Source organism: Nerophis ophidion, linkage group LG24 (genome assembly GCF_033978795.1).
Source record: "Nerophis ophidion isolate RoL-2023_Sa linkage group LG24, RoL_Noph_v1.0, whole genome shotgun sequence".
In the NCBI taxonomy this organism is placed as follows: Eukaryota; Metazoa; Chordata; class Actinopteri; order Syngnathiformes; family Syngnathidae; genus Nerophis; species Nerophis ophidion.
In genome coordinates, this window is record NC_084634.1 from 35,516,686 (window position 1) to 35,543,467 (window position 26,782).

At 41.4% G+C, this 26,782-nt stretch overlaps 1 protein-coding gene across 2 annotated transcripts in view; it reads left to right on the plus strand.

The window, feature by feature from the left end:
• The first annotated feature begins 4,612 nt into the window (after nt 1-4,612).
• Nucleotides 4,613-26,782, plus strand: part of LOC133542425 (sine oculis-binding protein homolog B-like) — a 51,599-nt gene continuing 29,429 nt past the window's right edge. For both annotated transcript variants that reach the window (XM_061886524.1, XM_061886525.1), the window contains exon 1: nt 4,613-4,905. In XM_061886524.1, the coding sequence (XP_061742508.1) occupies nt 4,813-4,905 (93 nt within the window). In that variant the 5' untranslated portion in view covers nt 4,613-4,812. The remainder of the gene's footprint in view (nt 4,906-26,782) is intronic.

Consider the following 26,782-nt stretch of genomic DNA (forward strand, 5'->3'; position numbering starts at 1 on the left):
CCCGGAGATGGCACTCCACCCTTTTCCGGGCGAGAACCATGGACTCTGACTTGGAGGTGCTGATTCTCATTCCGGTCGCTTCACACTCTGCTGCAAACCGATACAGTGAGAACTGAAGATCCCGTTCGGATGAAGCCATCAGGACCACATAATCTGCAAAAAGTAGAGACCTTATCCTGCGGTCACCAAACCGGAACCCCTTAGTGCCTTGACTGCGCCTAGAAATTCTGTCCATAAAAGTTATGAACAGAATCGGTGACAAAGGACAGCCTTGGCGGAGTCCAACCCTCACTGGAAACGTGTTCAACTTACTGCCGGCAATGCGGACCAAGCTCTGACACTGATCATACAGGGAGCGGACCGCCACAATAAGACAGTCCGATACCCCATACTCTCTGAGCACTCCCCACAGGACTTCCCGAGGGACACGGTCGAATGCCTTCTCCAAGTCCACAAAGCACATGTAGACTGGTTGGGCAAACTCCCATGCACCCTCAAGAACCCTGCCGAGAGTATAGAGCTGGTCCACAGTTCCACGACGAGGACGAAAACCACACTGTTCCTCCTGAATCCGAGGTTCGACTATCCGACGTAGCCTCCTCTCCAGTACACCTGAATAAACCTTACCGGGAAGCCTGAGGAGTGTGATCCCACGATAGTTGGAACACACCCTCCGGTCCCCCTTCTTAAAGAGAGGAACCACCACCCCGGTCTGCCAATCCAGAGGTACCGCCCCCGATGTCCACGCGATGCTGCAAAGTCAAGTCAACCCAGACAGCCCCACAGCATCCAGAGCCTTAAGGAACTCCGGGCGGATCTCGTCCACCCCTGGGGCCTTGCCACCGAGGAGTTTTTTAACTACCTCAGTGACCTCAGCCCCAGAAATAGGAGAGTCCATCACAGATTCCCCAGGCACTGCTTCCTCATAGGAAGACGTGTTGGTGGGATTGAGGAGGTCTTCGAAGTATTCCTTCCACCTATCCACAACATCCGCAGTCGAGGTCAGCAGAACACCATCCGCAGCATACACGGTGTTGATAGTGCACTGCTTCCCCTTCCTGAGGCGGCGTATGGTGGTCCAGAATCGCTTCGAAGCCGTCCGGAAGTCGTTTTCCATGGCTTCCCCGAACTTCTCCCATGTCCGAGTTTTTGCCTCTGCGACCGCTGAAGCTGCACACCGCTTGGCCTGTCGGTACCTGTTCACTGCCTCCGGAGTCCTATGAGCCAAAAGGACCCGATAGGACTCCTTCTTCAGCTTGATGGCATCCCTCACCGCTGGTGTCCACCAAGGGGTTTTAGGATTGCCGCCCCGACAGGCACCAACTACCTTGCGGCCAAAGCTCCGATCTGTTAAAATACAAAATTTAGTGTCAGTCCTGTGTTATAGGTAACAAAGTGTACTATTATCAGGTGAAAAGAAAATGTTTAAATGAAAAAAACACAAAGCTCACTTTAATATTTGTCTTTAAATACTTGATATTTTATGTTTTACAAAATAAAAAGTAATTGAAATTGCAGCCCTTGGTCGAAAATATTATTGACATGGCTGTGATATTTGAATACTTTTTTTTTTTATTTAATTTTTTGCATTATGTCACTATTTTTTGCTCATTTTTGACTTTTTATCCAACAACAAAACCGGAGCTACGGGCTGAACTTTGGACACCCCTGCGTTAATAAAAGCTTTTTTTTTTTCATGGTCGGATCGTTCTCAAGTTGAAAATACATGCAGTCCAATGCAATACATATGTTTTTTTTACTGTAAAACTTGAAAGAAGGAACACGTAGAACAGTTATTTTCAAACTGTGGTAGGTGTACCACTAGTGCAGAGTTTGTTTGGCCCCAGAGGGCCGCGTCAAACTGTGAATACTATTATTACACAATGTTTTTTTATGAGTTTTATTAGTAGATTTTTTTAGAAATTAATATGCAAAATAAATATGTAAAGTTGCAATAATTTCACCTTAAAATGTAGTGTATATTACTGTAAATGGAAAAACAGTACTGCTGTTTTTAAGGTAAACAAAAAAGGCAACTTATTTGCCAGAATGTGTTTATTACTGTGAGTAAAAAAATATATATATTTTAAAGTAATTTTTTCTGAATTCTGTGTTTCTGAGTTGCCATTTTTTTTGTTTTTGTTTTTTTTACCACAAATCAACAAGTGTAAAATATTTGGTGTATTACTGTAAATGGTTAAAGAGAAAGGCGTTTTTTCATTTCGAGAAAAAGGCTGTAAAAACCACAGTAAATTTCACAATTTTGCCATGAAATCTATTGCTATTTTTACATTGCACAATTTGATTTGATGTATATATAAATAAAAGCCCTCCGGCATTTCTAACATTATATGCTTGTTAACGCTTCAAATGAATTAATTAATCAATTATCAATGTATTTAATCCAGGAGCCAGATATATATATATATATATATATATATATATATATATATATATATATATATATATATATATATATATATATATATATATATATACACAACACTGTTTTATTTTCATAAATGTGGAGAGGCTTTTGCTTTCCGGAAAAATTTCTTTCTCTCTGTTCGTGCCTCTCTCTCTCTCTGGCTCCCACTCCAACTCCAACTCCAACCGTGTGTCTCATTCTGGCTGCTGCTAATAAAGGCGACAGGTGATTAGATAACAAACCCCACCTGCGCCATCTACTCACCTGTCGCTGTCTTTGAGGCCGGTCCTGGCAGACCCTGTTCCGCGGCAGGCCCGCAGGTCACGCCTCCCTCCACTTACAGTATGTATGTATATATATATATATATATATATGTATATATATATATATATATATATATATATATATATATATATATATATATATATATATATATATATATATTTTCCCATTTGAGTTCGCGGGAGGTTGCTGGAGCCGATCTCAGCTGCATTCAGGCGGAAGGTTAGTGTACACCCTGGACAAATTGCCACCTCATCCCAGGGCCAACACAGATGGACAGACAACATTCACACTCACATTCACACACTAGGGGTCGATTTAGTGTTGCCAATCAAACTATCCCCAGGTGCATGTCTTTGGAAGTGGGAGGAACCCGGAGTACCCGGAGAGAACCCACGCAGTCACGGGGAGGACATGCAAACTCCACACAGAAAGATCCCGAGCCCAAGATTGAACACAGAACTACTCAGGACCCTCCTATTGTGAGGCACATGCACTAGCCCCTGGTCCCCTGTGCTGCCATATATATATATATATATATATATATATAGATATATATATATATATTAGAGATGCGCGGTTTGCGGTCTCATCCGCGGAGTCCGTGGATAAACCGCGGGTCGGGCGGTTGACATGACGAAAAAGTAAAATATACATGGTTCTGGCATCGGTATCATTTGCCATTTAAAGAGCCATTTAAGACTTGTGTCATAAAGCGAAGAAGACAATAGGAGATGCTATTATTCTCTTGAATGACTGCCGGCAGTCACCCAGATAATAAGTATTAGGGGCTATTGGCTTTGTCGCCTACTACAACATGTACGATCTGATTGTCAATCCAGCATCATGTTGTGTGTGGCTTCCGCGGAAACACGCACACGACTGCAAGGCATGCTGGGTGACACAGAGTACACTAATGGTTGTGATATAAACAATTTTAACACCCTTAGTAATATGCGCCACGCTGTGAAGCCACACCAATTAAGAACGACAAACACATTTCGGGAGAACATCCTCACAGAAACACAACATAAACACAACAAGTACCCAGAATCCTTTGTATTCATTACAATTCCTGAATATATTTTACCCCCCCTCACCCGCGTGTTGGTAAGGTGGGCGGGGTTGGGGGCGCGGGGGTGTAAAATATATTCAGGAAGTGTCACGGATACAAAGGATTCTGGGTATTTGTTGTGTTGCGTTTATGTTGTGTTACTTTGAGGATGTTCTCCCGAAATGTGTTTGTCAATCTTGTATTGTGTGGCTTCACAGCGTGGCGCATATTAGTAAGTGTTAAAGTTGTTTATATCACAACCATCAGTGTACTCTGTATCACCCAGTATGCCTTTCAATCTTTTACGTGTGATTGCGGAATCTGCACACAACATGTTGCCGGACCAACATTCGGTTCGTACATGTTGTTGAAGGTGTCTAAGGCAATGGCTTCACAGCACACCCCATATTTTTGTCATCAGGATGAACGCTATTGAATAGTCGCGAGAACGTTATTGTCTTCATTACGCTCTGAAACAGGTTTAAATAGCTCTGTGAGTGGTAAAGGCGGCCGACTTCTGATGTGTTTCAGCGGGCGGTTGGCGGGCGGGTACGGTCCTGATAAAATGTTGGTTCGGGTGTACGGCGGGTGGACGACGACTTTGGTGATGCGGTTGCGGATGATATTATTGCCTATCCGCGCATCTCTAATATATATATATATATATATATATATATATAATTGTATGTCGGAATAAATACATTCATTCATTCGCAGCGTTAAAAGCATACAATGCTATGAATGCTGGAGGGCTTTTATTTGCGGGGCTAACCGGAAGTAGAACTTCCTGCACCGACACTAGCTTGACGGCGGTAGTGCGGTGGGGGCTTGTTCTCCCAGCACGGAGCGCACTTTACGCGCATGTTCCGCCGACTCTTTGCGTGGAGCCCCCAGATGAGGAGCTCGCACGCCCGGGGAATGACAGCCGCTGTCACTGCGAGTGACAGCTTTCACTCGGACGACATTTCCCCGACTCACTGACTCTCTCCATCCCCACATCCACAGCCGCAAAAGATCCGGAGCGGGTCCACTTCCACAGCCCGGGACTATGCCAGAGATGGAGAACGGCAGACCGCCAGAAAGTAAACGCAGCAGGAAACCCGCGCACCCCGTGAAGAGGGAGATCAACCAGGAGATGAAGGTAAGGAAACTTTTTCTTTTCCTCCCACATCTTTGTTTATATGACCGGGTTGTTTTATATCAGCGGTAATAATAATAAACAACCTGGAGCGACATTTTTAATTAGGCTGCAGATGTTGGCCTTTTGTGACGTCATGTCAGGCCAGCTGTGTCCACTGGAGACCCAGATGTGCGTCACTTTTCCACGGCGAGGGTGGGGGACCCCTCGAATAACCTGAGAAAAGTAAAGCATCCGAAACCGAAGATTTTTTTTTTTTTTTCCTTTTTCCACAACTCCCTCCCCTCCGCCATCACCGCACGGAAACTTATCCAGGGATTGTGTGCTTTGTTTGGGTTCGGACACTGGTTATTTGAGACCGCTGGTAAGGGGTATCTGAGTCTCCTTCCAGCAGAGGAGGGTTCTGGCGAAGGAAATGTGCGCCTCACAAACTGGCCCACCACCTTCTTTTATACGGCCCTGTAATGTATGTGCTTTCTTCACCCAGGACCACCTCAGAAAAAAACTCTACAAGTACCACCATAATGACCGTATAGTAGCGTGGTAGGCCTAAGTATTCATTAAACGCAAGGCAGAGGGTTTATTTAAAGGCCTACTGAAATGAGATGTTCTTATTTAAACGGGGATAGCAGGTCCATTCTATGTGTCATACTTGATCATTTCGCCATATTGCCATATTTTTTTTTTGCTGAAAAGATTTAGTAGAGAACATCCACGATAAAGTTCCCAACTTTTGGTCGCTAATAAAAAAGCCTTGCCTGTACCGGAAGTAGCAGACGATGTGCGCGTGACGTCACGGGTGTGAGGGCTCCTCACATCCTTACATTGTTTGTAATGTGAGCCACCAGCAGTAAGAGCAATTCGGACCGAGAAAGCGACGATTTCCCCATTAATTTGAGCGAGGATGAAAGATTTGTGGATAAGGAAAGTTAGAGTGAAGCACTAAAAAAAAAAAAAGAAAAGGCGACTGCTCCAGGCGGTGGCAGTGGGAGCGTTTCAGGTGTAATTAGACACATTTACTAGGATAATTCTGGAAAATCCCTTATCTGCTTATTGTGTTAAAGGCCTACTGAAAGCCACTACTACAGACCACACAGTGTGATAGTTTATATATCAATGATGAAATATTAACATTGCAACACATGCCAAAACGGCCGGTTTAGTTTACTAAATTACAATTAAAAATTTCCCGCGGAGTTTCTTGTTGAAAACGTTGCGTGTTTGTGACGTTATTGGTTGGAGGGGACATATTAGCTCAGCACCACTTACGGCTAAAAGTCGTCTCTTTTCATCGCATAATTACACAGTAATTTGGACATCTGTGTTGCTGAATATTTTGCAATTTGTTCAATTAATAATGGAGACGTCAAAGAAGAATGCTGTTGGTGGAAAGCGGTGGATTGCAGCTGCACCGAAACACAGCCGGTGTTTCTTTGTTTGTTGTGAAGCTTTAACACAGAGTGGTCAAGCCAACATGTTTTTCTACGTCAACCAGCATGTTTTTGGATGGGAAAATTGTGCTATATATATCTTACCGGAGACATCATTGGATTATTCGTCCTCCTGCAATCGCTGTCAAAAAAGGCAGCTGTGAGCTCCTTGGCTTCTCTCAGAGACACTGGCATGTTCACCGCAGCCATCCGACTTTCAGGTATGACTTTACAATCTCACTAAAACATTATTAAAACAATAAGCAGATAAGGGATCTTCCAGAATTATCCTAGTAAATGTGTCTAATTACATCTGAAACGCTCCCACTGCCGCCGCCCGGAGTCATCGCTTTTTTTTTTTCTTTTTTTTTTTCTAGTCCTTCACTATCAATATCCTCATCCATGAATCTTTCATCCTCACTCAAATTAATGGGGAAATTGTCGCTTTTTCTGTCCGAATTGCTCTTTGTGTTGGAGGCTCCCATTATAAAGAATGTGAGGATGCGAGGAGCCCTCACACGGGTGACGTCATCGTCTGCTACTTCCGGTACAGGCAAGGCTTTTTTATTAGCGACCAAAAGTTGTGAACTTTATCGTGGATGTTCTCTACTAAATCCTTTCAGCAAAAATATGGCAATATGGCAAAATGATCAAGTATGACACATAGAAAGGACCTGCTATCCCCGTTTAAATAAGAATATCTCATTTCAGTAGGCCTTTAATAGTATTTTAGTGAGATTGTAAAGTCATACCTTAAAGTGGGATGGCTGCGGTGAACGCCAGTGTCTCTGAGAGAAGCCGAGGAGCCAAGATCACAGCTGCCTTTTTGAGCTGCAGGATGAGGTCGCGTAATCCACTCAAGTCTCCGGTAAGAGGTCTGAATGAATGATGGGTTCCCACTTCCCTGTGAGTGCTTTGAGTATCTAGTAATAGGAAAGCGCGATATAAATCTAATCCATTATTATTATTATTATTATTATTATCAAGAGCCGACTTAATATCACAATTTTCCCATCCACACACTTGCTGGTTGACGTAGAGAAACATGTTCGCTTGACCGCTCTGTGTTAAAGCTTCACAACAAACAAAGAAACACCGGCTGTGTTTCGGTGCAGCTGCAATCCACCGCTTTCCACCAACAGCATTCTTCTTTGACGTCTCCTTTATTAATCGAACAAATTGCAAAAGATTCAGCAACACAGATGTCCAAAATACTGTGTAATTATGCGATGAAAAGAGACGACTTTTAGCCGTAAGTGGTGCTGAGATAAAATGTCCCCTCCAACCAATAACGTCACAAACACACGTCATCATTCCGCGACGTTTTCAACAGGAAACTCGGCGGGAAATTTAAAATTGCAATTTAGTAAACTAAAAAGGCCGTATTGGCATGTGTTGCAATGTTAATATTTCATTATCGATATATAAACTATCAGACTGCATGGTCGGTAGTAGTGGCTTTCAGTAGGCCTTTAACAAGTATATTTCATATTTCTGGCCATTGTAACTGTCAGGAAGAGATGGTGACCAACCCCAAAATGCAAAGATGGCGAGCTTGTTGCAGGAAAACAAGTGAAGTGAATTATATTTATAAAGCGCTTTTACATAGTGAAACCCAATATCTAAGTTACATTTAAACCAGTGTGGGTGGCACTGGGAGCAGGGGGGTAAAGTGTCTTGCCCAAGGACACAACAGCAGTGACTAGGATGGCGGAAGCGGGAATCGAACCTGGAACCCTCAAGTTGCTGGCACGGCCACTCTACCAACCGAGCTATGCCGCCCTAAAACAGGCTTCTAAAAACAGGCACCGTTCCCAGCTATAAGTCGTCCGGTTTCATCGCAAAATTCCACAGTATTCTGGACATCTGTGTTGCTGAATCTTTTGCAATTTGTTCAATGAATAATGGAGACGTCGAAGAAGAAAGCTGTAGGTGGGATGCGGTGTATTGCGGCCGCCTTTAGCAATACAAACACAGCCGGTGTTTCATTGTTTACATTCCCGAAAGATAACGGTGAAGCTTTACTATGGAACAGAGCGGTCAAGCGAACACGGTTGGATTGGACCACACACATAAAGTACAGTGTATTATGCAGCGATCATTTCGAAAGATCGTGATTCGAAGAGGGTCCCTTGCGAAGGACAGAGATAGGCATCGCCACCGCCCGTCGACTGGTGCTGAAGAAAGGTGAGGGGCCGACCTTCAGTTTGTACAGGTACGACCATATAATCTCACTAAAACACTAGTAACACAATAAGCAGATAAGGGATTTTCCAGAATTATCCTAGTAAATTTGTCTAATAACATATGAATCGCTCCCACTGTATAGTCTTTTTTTTTTCTAGTCCTTCACTCTCACTTTCCTCATCCACGAATATTTCATCCTCGCTCAAATTAATGGGGTATTCGTCGATTTCCCAGTCCGAATCGCTCTCGCTGCTGGTGGCCATGATTGTAAACAATGTTCAGATGTGAGGAGCTCCACAACCCGCGACGTCACGCGCACATCGTCTGCTACTTCCGGTACAGGCAAGGCTTATTTATTAGCGACCAAAAGTTGCGAACTTTATCATCGATGTTCTCTACTAAATCCTTTCAGCAAAAATATGGCAATATCGCAAAATTATCAAGTATGACACATAAAATGGACCTGCTATCCCCGTTTAAATAAGAACATCTCATTTCATGAGGCCTTTAATGTCTAAAGGAAATGCAAGAAAACAGGAATAAGCAAACAGGATATGAGAAAACCAGGAGACGGCAAACCGCAAAAAACAACTAACAATACTACAGCACTGACTGCAGGTTGAGGCAGGTATAAATAATAGCCTGATTGGCAATTGCCGCCAGGTGTGCCAGGTTGCCAGGTGAGGGAAACTAGCGCTCTGCAACAATAATAAGAGCGCTGACAGGAAATGAATCACAATCACAGAGGAAAACCCAAACATACACAAAATGTCAAAAACATTACACATTTAAAACCCAAAACCAGTCAAGTTGGCACGTTGTGTAAAAGGTAAACAAAAACAGAATACATCTATACATCCATCCATTTTCTACCGCTTATTCCCTTTGGGGTGGCGGAGGGCGCTGGTGCCTATCTCAGCTACAATCGGAATACAATGATTTGCAAATTCTTTTCAACCTATATTCAATCAAATAGACTGCAAAGATAAGGTATTTAATGTTCAAACTGAGAAATAAGCAGGGGCGTCCATGAAAAAGACGTTGCTTGGATGGCAAACATATGTTACTCTAAAACCTGTATGTACCTCTCACTATTAATGGTGCCTTCACAGATGTGTAAGTTACCCATGCCTTGGGCACTGATACACCTTCATATCATCACAGATGCTGGCTTTTCAACTTTGTGCCTATAACAATCCAGATGGTTCTTTCCCTCTTTGGTCCAGAGGACAGTTTCTAAAAACACTTTGAAATGTGGACTTGTCGGACCCTAGAACACTTTTCTACTTTGCATCAGTCCATTTTAGATGAGCTCGGCCCCAGCGAAGCCGGCGGCGTTTCTGGGTGTTGTTGATAAATGGCTTTTATTTTGCATTGTAGAGTTTTAACTTGGGCTTCACGGTGGCAGAGGGGTTAGTGCGTCTGCCTCACAATACGAAGGTCCTGCAGTCCTGGGTTCAAATCAGGCTCTGGATCTTTCTGTGTGGAGTTTGCATGTTCTCACCGTGAATGGGTGGGTTCCCTCCGGGTACTCCGGCTTCCTCCCACTTCCAAAGACATGCACCTGGGGATAGGTTGATTGGCAACACTAAATTGGCCCTAGTGTGTGAATGTGAGTGTGAATGTTGTCTGTCTGTCTGTGTTGGCCCTGCGATGAGGTGGCGACTTGTCCAGGGTGTACCCCGCCTTCCGCCCGATTGTAGCTGACATAGGCGCCAGCGCTCCCCGCGACCCCAAAAGGGAATAAGCGGTAGGAAATGGATGGATGGAGTTTTAACTTGCACTTAAAGATGTAGTGACCAACTGTAGATACTGACAGTGGGTTTTGGAAGTATTCCAGAGCCCATGTGGTGATATCCTTTACACACTGATGTCGTGTTTTTTTTTATACAGTACCGCCTGAGGGATCGAAGGTCCATAATATCACCACTATCAAAATGACTTTAAAAGTCTTATAAAATTGATATAAGGAATGCAACACATGATAGTAGTGTCTATATTAGCTATATTAGCCTACTATCAAAATGACTTTAAAAGCCTTATATAAGTGTTATAATGAAGGCACCACATGATAATAGTGTCTATATTAGCCATATTAGCCTACTATCAAAATGACTTTAAAAGTCTTATAAAATTGATATACGGAATGCAACACATGATAGTAGTGTCTATATAAGCTATATTAGCCTAGCATCAAAATTACTTTAAAAGTCTTATATAAGTGTTATAATGAAGGCAACACATGGTGTAAGTGTCTATATTAGCTATATTAGCCTACTATCAAAATGACTTTAAAAGTCTTATAAAATTGATATAAGGAATGCAACACATGATAGTAGTGTCTATATTAGCCTACTATCAAAATTACTTTAAAAGTCTTATATAAGTGTTATAATGAAGGCAACCCATGATAATAGTTTATATATTAGCTATATTAGCCTACTATCAAAATGACTTTAAAAGCCTTAAATAAGTGTTATATTGAAGGCAACACATGGTGTAAGTGTCTATATTAGCTATATTAGCCTAGTATAAACAAATTACTTTAAAAGCTTTATATAAGTGTTATAATGAAGGCAACCCATGATAGTAGTTTCTATATTAGCTATATTAGCCTACTATCAAAATGACTTCAAAAGCCTTATATAAGTGTTATAATGAAGGCAACACATGATGTAAGTGTCTATATAAGCCTACTATCAAAATGACTTTAAAAGCCTTATATCAGTGTTATAATGAAGGCAACACATGGTGTAAGTGTCTATATTAGCCTACTATCAAAATTACTTTAAAAGCCTTATATAGGTGTTATAATGAAGGCAACACATGATGTAAGTGTCTATATTCTCTATATTAGCCTACCTTCAAAATGACTTTAAAAGCCTAATATCAGTGTTATAATGAATGCAACACATGGTGCAAGTGTTTATATTAGTTATGTTAGCCTACTATCAAAAATACTTTAAAAGCCTTAAATAAGTGTTAGATTGAAGGCAACACATGGTGTAAGTGTCTATATTAGCTATATTAGCCTAGTATAAAAAAATACTTTAAAAGCTTTATATAAGTGTTATAATGAAGGCAACCCATGATAATAGTTTCTATATTAGCTATATTAGCCTACTATCAAAATGACTTTAAAAGCCTTATATAGGTGTTATAATGAAGGCAACACATGATAATAGTGTCTATATTAGCTATATTAGCCTACTATCAAAATGACTTTAAAAGTCTTATAAAATTGATATAAGGAATGCAACACATGATAGTAGTGTCTATATTAGCTATATTAGCCAACTATCAAAATTACTTTAAAAGTCTTATATAAGTGTTATCATGAAGGCAATACATGGTGTAAGTGTCTATATTAGCTATATTAGCCTACTATCAAAATGACTTTAAAAGCCTTAAATAAATGTTATAATGAAGGCAACACATGGTGTAAGTGTCTATATTAGCTATAATAGCCTACTATAATAAGATACTTTAAAAGCCTTATATAAGTGTTATAATGAAGGCAACACATGATAATAGTGTCTATATTAGCTATATTAGCCTACTATCAAAATGACTTTAAAAGTCTTATAAAATTGATATAAGGAATGCAACACATAATAGTAGTGTCTATATTAGCTATATTAGCCTACTATCAAAATGACTTTAAAAGCCTTATATAAGTGTTATAATGAAGGCAACACATGATAATAGTGTCTATATTAGCTATATTAGCCTACTATCAAAATGACTTTAAAAGTCTTATAAAATTGATATAAGGAATGCAACACATGATAGTAGTGTCTATATTAGCTATATTAGCCAACTATCAAAATTACTTTAAAAGTCTTATATAAGTGTTATCATGAAGGCAATACATGGTGTAAGTGTCTATATTAGCTATATTAGCCTACTATCAAAATGACTTTAAAAGCCTTAAATAAATGTTATAATGAAGGCAACACATGGTGTAAGTGTCTATATTAGCTATATTAGCCTACTATAATAAGATACTTTAAAAGCCTTATATAAGTGTTATAATGAAGGCAACACATGATAATAGTGTCTATATTAGCTATATTAGCCTACTATCAAAATGACTTTAAAAGTCTTATAAAATTGATATAAGGAATGCAACACATAATAGTAGTGTCTATATTAGCTATATTAGCCTACTATCAAAATGACTTTAAAAGCCTTAAATAAATGTTATAATGAAGGCAACACATGGTGTAAGTGTCTATATTAGCTATATTAGCCTACTATCAAAGGCTGACGCAAATCTTCGTTGACAGAAATGTCGTATATACTTTTTTCATTGTACACATTTTTGCAACATTGGAAAACATTAGTAAAATGGAAGCTTTTCACAAGATGAGCTAACTACTGGAAATTGCTGGCTTAGAATGGCCAAAGGTGTAGATGTGTGTGTCCAAGTTTAAGCAAACTGGAGGCTGTCTTCTTCTAATGGATTTAATACAATCTTTTCAAGCTGAGTAACGTTTGCTGTGGTCTGGAACAACATGGCACACAATATGTACATACAGCTCGCCTAAATAGCATGTTAGCGTCGATTAGCTTGTACTCATGCAGTGAGCAAATATGTCTGATAAGCACTGCAGCAAGTCAATAACATCAACAAATCTCACCTTTGCGCTTTCACACACAGTATAAAACGTTTGGTGGACAAAAGGAGACAAAGAAGGAGTGGCATGAAACACGTCTTTCTGTGGAAGGGCGGAGAAGGTTGAACATGTAAACAAACTACGATGAGTTCAAGGATCGCTGAAATTAGTAGGACAAAACAGTGCTTGTTAAATACTCTCATCAGTGAAGCATGTTTCATATAAACAGTGGGGTTTCTAACAAAGAGGCAGTAAATAGTACTCTTACCCTATTTTTTTTTACATTTTAGTTTTTGAAAAATCTATGAATAAAAATGCATGGAAATTTGTGTAAAATGGTATTCACTGTTCAAAGTGGCCCTCTGGGGCCAAACAGTGAAAATTGCACGTGTTTTAAACTTGAAAACAACCCGACCATGAATAAAAAGCTTTTATTAACGCGAGAGATGTCCGATATTATCGGCTGATAAATACTTTAAAACAGGGGTGTCCAAACTTTTTCCACTGAGGGCCACACACTAAAAATCAAAGCAAGCGGGGGCCATTTTCATATTTTTTATTTTAAAAACCAATGCAATATTTATATAATAAATATACATTCAGGCCTCCACTAAGGTTTTTGTTAAAAAAATATATATATTAAAAATGTGTCATTATTCAATATTACTATTTTCATTATTATTCAAGTTTTAAACCTCTAGATCAACATTAGGGGGAAAAAAACGGAAAAAACTAAACATGCAATATTTTCACCCAATAACTTTTTTAGGTGGAATATTTGAGATTATGTAATAATTTGAGCCTTAGTTTTGGATTTTGATTCATTATTATTTTTTGAGCAATGACACTTACAAACAAATCACAGTAAAATAATTGGGGATCCAAAAGTGTCCTACTCATTAAAGTGTTAAAAAATAAATTATACTTTTTTTTCTTCACTGTTTACTCTTAGCACAATAATCTTGAGATTTTAAGTTTGAATGTTGTTTACGTTTTAGGCCCTTCTTTAAAAAAAATTCAGCTCCGTTTTTTATACGGCAAAACACAAAATATGCAACATTTTCTCCCCAAAAATATCTCAAAGTGGATAATTTAATGTGACGTAATTGAAGCCTTGAATAGGTCAATACTTCAAAATGACATTGATTTTGATTCATTATTATGTCTTAAAGAAAGAAACAGCCTGCATGGCAGCTTTGTGTTATTAGAGTAAGCATTGCAACATTTTCTTGTTACATTTGCTCTTTTACACCACTTTTCATGTTTTTTATTTTTTTTCAATTGTTTTTTTGAAAATGTGCCGTGGGGCCGTTAAAGAATGGCCCCCGCCCGGGCCGCACTTTGGACACCCCTGCTTTATAATGTCATTTTGGAAATTATCGGTTTCAAAAATAAAAAAATATGACTTTTTACGGACGTAGGGAGAAGTACAGAGCGCCAATAAACCTTTGTGTGCCGGCCCAATCGCATAATATCTGTGGCTTTTCACACGCACAAGTGAATGCAAGGCATACTTGGTCAACAGCCATACAGGTCACACTGAGGGTGGCCGTATAAACAACTTTAACACTGTTTCAAATATGTGTGAACCCACACCAAACAAGAATGACAAGCACCGTAACACAACGTAAACACGACAGAACAAATAACCGGAATCCCTTGCAGCACTAACTCTTCCGGGAGACTATAATATACACCCCCCGCTAAAACTTTTGCGAGCAAAGGTCCCTCAATGAAAACAAGTTGGGCATCCCTAATTTAGTGGTTTGCCAAGGAATAACTTAATTAAATATTCAAACACAATGAATACTTAGGCGTACTACGCTACTGTATTAAATGTTAGCCATTATGGTGGTACTTGCAGTGCCAAGTTTTTTTTCCGAGGTAGTGAAAAAAACTACCAACTCAGTGGCCTAGTGGTCAGAGTGTCCGCCTTGAGATCGGTAGGTCGTGAGTTCAAACCCCGGCCGAGTCATACCAAAGACTATAAAAACGGGAGCCATTACCTCCCTGCTCGGCACTCAGCATCAAGGGTTGGAATCAGGAGCTAAATCAGCAAAAATGATTCTCGAGCGTGGCCACCACTGATGCTCACTGCTCCCCACACCCCCCAGGGGGTGACCAAGAGTGATGGGTCAAATGCAGAGAATATTTTGGCCACACCTAGTGTGTGTGTGTGACAATTATTGGTACTTTAACTTTAAAAGTTTAAGTAGAGTAACTGTGCCAGCAACTTGAGGGTTCCAGGTTCGATCCCCGCGTCCGCCATCCTAGTCACTGCCGTTGTGTCCTCGGGCAAGACGCTTTACCCACCTGCTCCCGGCGCCAAATGTAACTTAGATACCGGGTTTCACAATGTGAAGCGCTTTGAGTCACGAGAGAAAAGCGCTATATAAATATAATTCACTTCACTTCACAGAAGTTTGAGAACCCTTTGGGAAAATGAACAACTTTATTAAAGGACATCACATAAAAGAAATTGGTAGGCCCCGTCTGGCCCCTGGGTCTTTAGTTACACACCTGTGTACGAGTGGTATGCGGGCTCCATCCAGGGGTAAGCCAAATAATTACTTGATTCAAGTACAGTGTTTTATCTTCCTATATTCAAAGAGTTTACTGTTTAAACCAGGGGTCACCAACGTGGTGCCCGCGGGCACCAGGTCGCCCGTAAGGACCAGATGAGTCGCCCGCTGGCCTGTTCTAAAAATAGCTCAAATAGCTGCACTTACCAGTGAGCTGCCTCTATTTTTGAAATTGTATTTATTTACTAGCAAGCTGGTCTCGACATTTTTAATACTAAGAGAGACAAAACTCAAAATAGAATTTGAAAATCCAAGAAAATATTTTAAAGACTCGGTCTTCACTTTTTTAAATAAATTAATTAATTTTTTAAATTTGCTTCTTATAGAAAAAATACAACCTTAAAAAATTTTAAGATTTTTAAACACAAATGCCATTTTACCTTTTAAATTCCTTCCTATTCTTTCCTGACAATTTAAATCAATGTTCAAATATTTTTTATTTATTTATTGTAAAGAAAAAAAAATAATAATAATTTAATCCTTCATTTTAGTTTCTGTTTTTTCCACGAATAATACTTGTGAAATATTTCTTCAAACTTATTATGATTAAAATTCCCCGAAATTATTCTGGCAAATCCAGAAAATCTGTAGAATCAAATTAAAATCCTTTTTCAAAGTCTTTTGAATTTCTTTTAAAAATTTTGTTCTGGAAAATCTACAAGAAATAATGATTTGTCTTTGTTAGAAATATAGCTTGGTCCAATTTGTTATATATATTCTATCAATCAATCAATCAATGTTTACTTATATAGCCCTAAATCACTAGTGTCTCAAAGGGCTGCAGAAACCACTACGACATCCTCGGTAGGCCCACATAAGGGCAAGGAAAACTCACACCCAGTGGGACGTCGGTGACAATGATGACTATGAGAACCTTGGAGAGGAGGAAAGCAATGGATGTCGAGCGGGTCTAACATGATACTGTGAAAGTTCAATCCATAAAGGATCCAACACAGTCGCGAGAGTCCAGTCCAAAGCGGATCCAACACAGCAGCGAGAGTCCCGTTCACAGCGGAGCCAGCAGGAAACCATCCCAAGCGGAGGCGGACCAGCAGCGCAGAGATGTCCCCAGCCGATACACAGGCAAGCAGTACATGGCCACCGGATCGGACCGGACCCCCTCCACAAGGGAGAGTGGGACATAGGAGAAAAAGAAAAGAAACGGCAGATCAACTGGTCTAAAAAGGGAGTCTATTTAAAGGCTAAGTGCAGATTGGATTTTAACCTATTGAAGTGAAGTGAATTATATTTATATAGCGCTTTTTCTCCAGTGACTCAAAGCGCTTTGCATACTGAAACCCAATATCTAAGTTACATTCAAACCGGTGTGGGTGGCACTGAAAGCAGGTGGGTAAAGTGTCTTTCCCAAGGACACAACGGCAGGGACTAGGTTGGCAGAAGCGGGAATCGAACCTGTATTTAAATTAATATTTAAAACATTTCATCAAAATGATATATTTATTGTGAGAAATCATTAAGATGATCAGTGTTTCCACAAAGATAAATATCATTAATTATTAACATATAGAGTTAAAGGTAAATTGAGCAAATTGGCTATTTCTGGCAATTTATTTAAGTGTGTATCAAACTGGTAGCCCTTCGCATTAATCAGCACCCAAGAAGTAGCTCTTGGTTTCAAAAAGGTTTAAACTATGTGTAATGTTACAATGAACACAAGTATTAACTATTCTTGTTGTATAAAACCTCTGCTGTGTTTTTAATGAATACTTAGGCCTACTACGCTACTGTATTTTAATGTTGGTCGTCACAGCGGTACTTGGAGAGCCAGGTTTTTTTTCCCTGAAAAAAAGTTTGAGAACCCTCCGCTCTAAGTGGTTCGGGCTGCGGAGTTTTGATATCCAGCGAAGGTGCCGCGTTACGAGTCCCCCTAATTGGAATCAAAACACGTGAAACGCTATCCTCGCTTGATGCGCGCCCGCCCCCTCTCTTTGTTGTCTTTGGCCGCCACTCTGGCCGCGGTTTAGGATACGGCCTGTCACTCTCACAAAGCAGATGTTTGTCGGAAACTGCCAGGAAGAAACAGAAACAACATTGTGGGGGCGTGTGGGCGGACAAAAGTGTGGAAGGAACCACACCAGGCGGTGTACGCGTACGACACTCTAAAGGAAACACCACATCATTGTACCTATTAGGGGTGTAGCGCTCACACCCTGAGAACAAACCTCCGCCTCTTTGTTGCTTCTGGGAAAAAAAGTACAATCAGCCCAATATTCAACTCGAGTTAGTTGGTTGGATGGTTTTAGTTTTGTTTAGTTTACTCTTCATTTGAAGGGACAATGCACAGAAACAGTAAGCTCAAAGACGGATATGTTCTGTACCAGATCATACAAACCCTGTTTCCGTATGAGTTGTGAAATTGTGTTAGATTTAAATATAAAATAAATACATCCATCCATCCATCTTCTTCCGCTTATCCGAGGTCGGGTGGCGGGGGCAACAGCCTAAGCAGGGAAACCCAGACTTCCCTCTCCCCAGCCAATTCGTCTAGCTCTTCCCGGGGGATCCCGAGGCGTTCCCAGGCCAGCCGGGAGACATAGTCTTCCCAACGTGTCCTGGGTCTTCCCCGTTGGGCGTGCCCTAAACACCTCCCTAGGGAGGCATTCGGGTGGCATCCTGACCAGATGCCCGAACCACCTCATCTGGCTCCTCTCCATGTGGAGGTGCAGCGGCTTTACTTTGAGACAATCCCGGATGGCAGAGCTTCTCACCCTATCTCTAAGGGAGAGCCCCGCCACCCGGCGGAGGAAACTCATTTCGGCCGCTTGTACCCGTGATCTTATCCTTTCTGTCATGACCCAAAGCTCATGACCATAGGTGAGGATGGGAACGTAGATCGACCGGTAAATTGAGAGCTTTGCCTTCCGGCTCAGCTCCTTCTTCACCACAACGGATCGGTACAACGTCCGCATTACTGAAGACGCCGCACCGATCCGCCTGTCGATCTCACGATCCACTCTTCCCCCACTCGTGAACAAGACTCCTAGGTACTTGAACTCCTCCACTTGGGGCAGGGTCTCCTCCCCAACCCGGAGATGGCATTCCACCCTTTTCCGGGCGAGAACCATGGACTCGGACTTGGAGGTGCTGATTCTCATTCCGGTCGCTTCACACTCGGTTGCGAACCGATCCAGTGAGAGCTGAAGATCCCCGGTCAGATGAAGCCATCAGGACTACATCATCTGCAAAAAGCAGACACCTAATCCTGCGGTCACCAAACCGGAACTCCTCAACGCCTTGACTGTGTCTAGAAATTCTGTCCATAAAAGTTATGAACAGAATCGGTGACAAAGGACAGCCTTGGCGGAGTCCAACCCTCACTGGAAATGTGTTCGACTTACTGCCGGCAATGCGGACCAAGCTCTGGCACTGATCATACAGGGAGCGGACCGCCACAATCAGACAGTCCGATACCCCATACTCTCTGAGCACTCCCCACAGGACTTCCCGAGGGACACGGTCGAATGCCTTCTCCAAGTCCACAAAGCACATGTAGACTGGTTGGGCAAACCCCCATGGACCCCCAAGAACCCTGCCGAGAGTATAGAGCTGGTCCACAGTTCCACGACCAGGACGAAAACCACACTGTTCCTCCTGGATCCGAGGTTCGACTATCCGGCGAAGCCTCCTCTCCAGTACACCTGAATAAACACGGTCGGGACACGGTCGAAATAAATACAATGATTTGCAAATCCTTTTCAACCCATATTCAGTTGAATATGCTACAAAGACAACATATTTGATGTTCAAACTGATAAACATTTTTTTTTTTTGGCAAATAATCATTAACTTTAGAATTTAATGCCAGGGACACGTGACAAAGACGTTGGGAAAGGTGGCAATAAATACTGATAAAGTTGAGGAATGCTCATCAAACACTTATTTGGAACATCCCACAGGTGTGCAGGCTAATTGGGAACAGGTGGGTGCCATGATTGGGTATAAAAACAGCTTCCCAAAAAAATGCTCAGTCTTTCACAAGAAAGGATGGGGCGAGGTACACCCCTTTGTCCACAACTGCGTGAGCAAATAGTCAAACATTTTAAGAACAACGTTTCTCAAAGTGCAATTGTAAGAAATTTAGGGATTTCAACATCTACGGTCCATAATAACATCAAAAGGTTCAGAGAATCTGGAGAAATCACTCCACGTAAGCGGCATGGCCGGAAACCAACATTGAATGACCGTGACCTTCGATCTCTCAGACGGCACTCTATCCTTAACCGACATCAATCTTTAAAGGATATCACCACATGGGCTCCGGAACACTTCAGAAAACCACTGTCACTAAACACAGTTCCCCGCTACATCTGTAAGTGCAAGTGAAAGCTCTACTATGCAAAGCGAAAGCCATTTATCAACAACATCCAGAAACGCCGCCGGCTTCTCTGGGCCCGAGATAATCTAAGATGAACTGATATAAAGTGGAAAAGTGTTCTGTGGTCTGACAAGTCCACATTTCAAATTGTTTTTGGAAATATTCGAAATCTTGGGGAAGCGAACCATTCAGACTTTTATCGACGCAAAGATGAAAAGCCAGCATCAGTGATGGTATGGGGGTGCATTAGTGCCCAATGCATGGGTAACTTACACATCTGTGAAGGGACCATTAATGCTGAAAGGTACATACAGGTTTTGGAACAACACATGCTGCCATCTAAGCGCCGTCTTTTTCATGGACGCCCCTGCTTATTTCAGCAAGACAATGCCAAGCCACATTCAGCACGTGTTACAACAGCGTGGCTTGTTAAAAAAAAGAATGCGGGTACTTTCCTGGCCCACCTGCAGTCCAGACCTGTCTCCCATGGAAAATGTGTGGCGCATTATGAAGCGTAAAATACGACAGCGGAGACCCCGGACTGTTGAACGACTGAAGCTCTACATAAAACAAGAATGGGAAGGAATTCCACTTTCAAAGCTTCAACAATTAGTTTCCTCAGTTCCCAAATGTTTATTGAGTGTTGTTAAAAGAAAAGGTGATATAACACAGTGGTGAACATGCCCTTTCCCAACTACTTTGGCACGTGTTGCAGCCATGAAATTCTAAGTTAATTATTATTTGCAAGAAAACAAATAAAGTTTATGAGTTAGAATATCAAATATCTTTACTTTGTAGTGCATTCAATTGAATATGGCTTGAAAAGGATTTGCAAATCATTGTATTCCATTTATATTTACATCTAATTTCCCAACTCATATGGAAACGGGGTTTTTGTATGACCATAGTAACTCATTAGATTCCTGGTATATCATGCAAAAGCGCAGATTCCAACTATTGAAATACTTTGTATAGTTCAAGACTTACAGTCATTAGAAAACATCATTGCACATCATAATGGCAGCTACACTTTCCATCTTAAACATCTAAAAACATTATTTGGGAATGCATTTGGCCCCTGCATTTGGCCCCCGGGCCTTAATTTGCCCATGTCTGCCATAGCATGTCATCAAATTAAGAAAAGTCATAAAATGCCCTTTCATGGACACATACTTAATATACAACACAACCACACCTCATTTACATCATCACACAGAGACAATACATGCTCTTGTTCACATCTGTTGTAAAAACAGCCATGATTTGAACAGACACACCTCACAATTTACAAGAAAAATACTGTCATGGATGAATATAACACACATTAGGTTGCTGTGTCAAACATCGTGGCCACCTTATAGACCGTGTGAGCAGCTTGGATTGCTCCAAAGCCACTTTTTAACTTCAATGGTGAATGGAGAGTAATCTGTTGGACTTTTCAAGTTGGTTGTGAAGTTGTTCCATTCCTTTACGGCTTTATATTTTTATGCTTAGCTTCCACACCTGACGCATTTAGGCCAATTAGGTCTTGAAAGGCAGAAGTGTGTGCAAAACCCAAAAGAAGTGAAGTTGGCACGTTGTGTAAACGGTAAATAAAAACAGAATACAATGATTTGCAAATCCTTTTCAACCATACTTGCCAACCCTCTCCCGAAAATCTCCCGGATTTCAGCGGAACTGGAGGCCACGCCCCCTCCAGCTCCATACGGACCTGAGTGGGGACAGCCTGTTTTCACGCCCGCTTTCCCACTATATAAACAGCTTGCAACATCTACGGGTTTTAACAAAAAAACTGCACACACAAGGAGACGAAGCAGAAGAACGAGGAAGTTGCAGCCATGGCTGTAATAGAGTGGTTCTATGTTGTCTGTCGCCATCTCCTGGTGAATGTTGGCTATAGCGTTATGGGGTAGCTTTTTGATTGGCCAACGATTTATGTGGTGTTGCGCACCTGACGGCGAGTGACTCTCGCCAGTACGTAAATGGCAGAACAAAGGTTACTCAAATAGTGAAAGGTAAGTGCTGTAGTTTTTTTAGTAACCAGCAAGCACAGTACAGTTAGAAGAACAACTGTGTTTTACTACTGTGTATTTGATATGTGCCGTCTGAAATTCAACTTTTTCTTTTATTTTTATATATATATGTATATATATATATATATATATATATATATATATATATATATATATATATATATATATATATATATATATATATATATATAGCTAGAATTCACTGAAAGTCAAGTATTTCATATATATATGTATACCAACCGGCGGTATAGTTCGGTTGGTAGAGTGGCCGTGCCAGCAACTTGAGGGTTGCAGGTTCGATTCCCGCTTCCGCCATCCTAGTCACTGCCGTTGTGTCCTTGGGCAAGACACTTTACCCACCTGCTCCCAGTGCCACCCACACTGGTTTAAATGTAACTTAGATATTGGGTTTCACTATGTAAAGCGCTTTGAGTCACTAGAGAGAAGCGCTATATAAATATAATTCACTTCACTTCACTTCACATATATATATATATATATATATATATATATATATATGAAATACTCGAGTTGGTGAATTGTAGATGTAAATATACTCCTCCCCTCTTAATCACCCACCCCCCCACCCCCCCAACCACGCCCCCCACCTCCCGAACCTATATTTAATTGAATAGACTGCAAAGACAAGATATTTAACTTTCGAACTGGAAAACGGTGTTGTTTTTTTGCAAATATTAGCTTATTTGGAATTGGATGCTTGCAACATGATTCAAAAAAGCTGTCACCAGTGGCAAAAAAGACTGAGAAAGTGGAGGATGTCATGATGTTTTGTTATGTTCTGTTAGTTCCTGTTTTTGTGCACCCTTGTTTGTTTTAGCTACCATGGTTACTTATTATTTCCACCCGTCTCTTGATTAGTCTTCGCCCACTCATCTGCTGCCCGAGCAGTAATCAGAGGCATTATTTAAGCCTGCCTTTGCCGGTCGGTCGGCCTGGCGTCATTGTTTTCCTGCACGCAACAGTCACATAGGTTCGAGTCTTGTTTCGAGTTTATGCGAAGTGTTTGCTTCATGCAACCCTGCTACGTAAGTTGTTTGTTTCCTGCCAAAGTTACGTGTTTTTTTTTGTTGTCCACAGTCCATGCTAAGTGAAGCTTCAGCTTAGGGTGCGATCAGCGAGTTGTGCCTTCGCCTTGTTGTCCGTTTTTGTACTATTTTTTGAGTTTTGATAATTAAATCATGTTGTCCGGAGTAGTCCGTCTGCATTCCTCAGAGAACGACCCCGTTGCCGTGACAGAGGAATGCTCATCAAACACTTATTTGGAATGTGCCACAGGTGGACAGGCTAATGGTGAACAGGTGTGTGCCATGATTGGGTATAAAAGCAGCTTTCCATGAAATGCTCAGTCATTCTCAAACAAGGATGGGGCGATGGTCACCAATTTGTGAACAAATGTGTGAGCAAATTTTCGAACAGTTTTAAGAACAAAATTTCTCAGAGAGCCCTGCAATAAGGTGGCGACTTGTCCAGGGTGTACCCCGCTTTCTGGCCGATTGTAGCTGAGATAGTCACCAGCGCCCCCCCGCAACCCCAAAGGGAATAAGCGGTAGGAAATGGATGGATGGATGGGTCTCTCAACGAGCTATTGCAAGGAATTTAGGGATTTCACCATGTACGGTCCGTAATATCATCAAAAGTTTCAGAGAATCTGGAGAAATCACTGCACATAAGCGATGATATTACGGACTTCGATCCCTCAGGGGGTACTACATAAAAAAGCGACATCAGTGTGTAAAGGATATCACCATATGGGCTCAGGAACGCTTCAGAAAACCACTGTCAGTAACTACAGTTTGTCGCTACATCTCTAAGCGCAAGTTAAATATCTACTATGCAAAGCAAAAGCCATTTATCAACAACACCCGGAAATGCCGCCGTCTTCGCTGGGCCCTAGCTCATCTAAGATGGACTGATGCAAAGTGGAAAAGTGTTCCGTGGTCTGACGAGTCCACATTTCCAAATTGTTTTTGGAAACTGTGGACGTCGTGTCCTCCGGACCAAAGAGGAGAAGAACCATGACGGATTGTTCTAGGCGCAAAGTGGAAAAGCCAGCATCTGTGATGGTATGGAGGTGTATTCGTGCCCAAGGCATGGGTAACTTACACATCTGCGAAGGCACCATTAATGCTGAAAGGTACATACAGGTTTTGGAGCAACATATGTTGCCATCCAAGCAACGTCTTTTTCACGGACGCCCCTGCTTATTTCAGCAAGACAATGCCAAGCTACAATCAGCACGTGTTACAAGTAAAAGAGTGAAAATGTGTGGTGCATTATGAAGTGTAAAATATGAACGGAGCCTGTTGAACAACTTGAGCTGTACATCTAGCAAGAATGGGACAGAGTTCACCTGAAAAACTTCAAAAATCGGTCTCCTCAGTTCCCAAACGTTTACTGAGTGTTGGTAAAAGGAAAGGCCATGTAACACAGTGGTAAAAATGCCCGTGCCAACTTTTTTGCATTTTTTTCTGCCATTAAAGGCCTACCGAAATGAGATTTTCTTATTTAAACGGGGATAGCAGGTCAATTCTGTCATACTTGATCATTTTGCGATATTGCCATATTTTTCCTGAAAGGATTTAGTAGAGAACATCGATGATAAAGTTCGCAACTTTTGGTCGCTAATAAAAAAGCCTTGCCTGTACCGGAAGTAGCAGACGATGTGCGCGTGACGTCACGGGTTGTGGAGCTCCTCACATCTGAACATTGTTTACAATCATGGCCACCAGCAGCGAGAGTGATTCGGACTGAAAAATTGACAATTTCCCCATTAATTTGAGCGAGGATGAAAGATTCGTGGATGAGGAAAGGTAGAGTGAAGCACTAGAAGAAAAAAAAACTAGACGGCAGTTGGAGCGATTCATATGTTATTAGACACATTTACTAGGATAATTCTGGAAAATCCCTTATCTGCTTATTGTGTTACTAGTGTTTTAGTGAGATTATATGGTCGTACCTGTACAACCTGAAGGTCGGCCCCTCACCTTTCTTCAGCACCAGTCGACGGGTGGTGGCGATGCCCATCTCTGCCCTTCGCAAGGGACCCTCTTCGAGTCAGGATCTTTCGAAATGATCGCTGCATAATACACTGTGCTTTGTGTGTGTGGTCCAATCTAACCGTGTTCGCTTGACATCTCTGTTCTATAGTAAAGCTTCACCGTCATCTTTCGGGAATGTAAACAATGAAACACCGGCTGTGTTTCTGTTGCTAAAGGCGGCCGCAATACACCGCTTCCCACCTACAGCTTTCTTCTTTGATGTCTCCATTGTTCATTGAACAAATTGCAAAAGATTCAGCAACAAGATGTCCAGAACACTGTGGAATTTTGCTATGAAAACAGACGACTTAATAGCTGGGAACGAGGCTGGAACAAAACGTCCTCTACAATGCGTGAGGTCACGCGCACGAGTCATCATACCGAGACGTTTCAGCAGGATATTTCGGCGCAAAATTTTTAAATTGTAATTTAGTAAACTAAACCGGCCGTATTGGCATGTGTTGACATGTTAATATTTCATCATTGATATATAAACTATCAGACTGTGTGGTCGGTAGTAGTGGCTTTCAGTAGGCCTTTGAATTCACCGCTTCCCACCTACAGATTTCTTCTTTGACGTCTCCATTGTTCATTGAACAAATTGCAAAAGATTCAGCAACACAGATGTCCAGAACACTGTTGAATTTTGCGATGAAAACAGACGACTTAATAGCTGGGAACGAAGCTGGAACAAAAAGTCCTCTACAATGCGTGAGGCCACGCGCACACGTCATCATACCGAGACGTTTCAGCAGGATATTTCGGCGCAAAATTTTTAAATTGTAATTTAGTCAACTAAACCGGCCGTATTGGCATGTGTTGACATGTTAATATTTCATCATTGATGCATAAACTATCAGACTGCGTGGTCGGTCGGTAGTAGTGGCTTTCAGTAGGCCTTTGAATTCACCGCTTCCCACCTACAGCTTTCTTCTTTGATGTCTCCATTGTTCATTGAACAAATTGCAAAAGATTCAGCAACAAGATGTCCAGAACACTGTGGAATTTTGCGATGAAAACAGACGACTTAATAGCTGGGAACGAGGCTGGAACAAAATATCCTCTACAATGCGTGACGTCACGCGCACACGTCATCATACCGAAACGTTTCAGCAGGATATTTCATCGCAAAATTTTTAAATTGTAATTTAGTAAACTAAACCTGCCGTATTGGCATGTGTTGACATGTTAATATTTCATCATTGATATATAAACTATCAGACTGCGTGGTCGGTAGTAGTGGCTTTCAGTAGGCCTTTGAATTCCCCGCTTCCCACCTACAGCTTTCTTCTTTGATGTCTCCATTGATCATTGAACACATTGCAAAAGATTCAGCAACACAGATGTCCAGAACACTGTGGAATTTTGCGATGAAAACAGACGACTTAATAGCTGGGAACGAGGCTGGAACAAAACGTCCTCTACAATGCGTGAGGTCACGCGCACGAGTCATCATACCGAGACGTTTCAGCAGGATATTTCGGCGCAAAATTTTTAAATTGTAATTTAGTAAACTAAAAAGGCCGTATTGGCATGTGTTGACATGTTAATATTTCATCATTGATATATAAACTATCAGACTGTGTGGTCGGTAGTAGTGGCTTTCAGTAGGCCTTTGAATTCCCCGCTTCCCA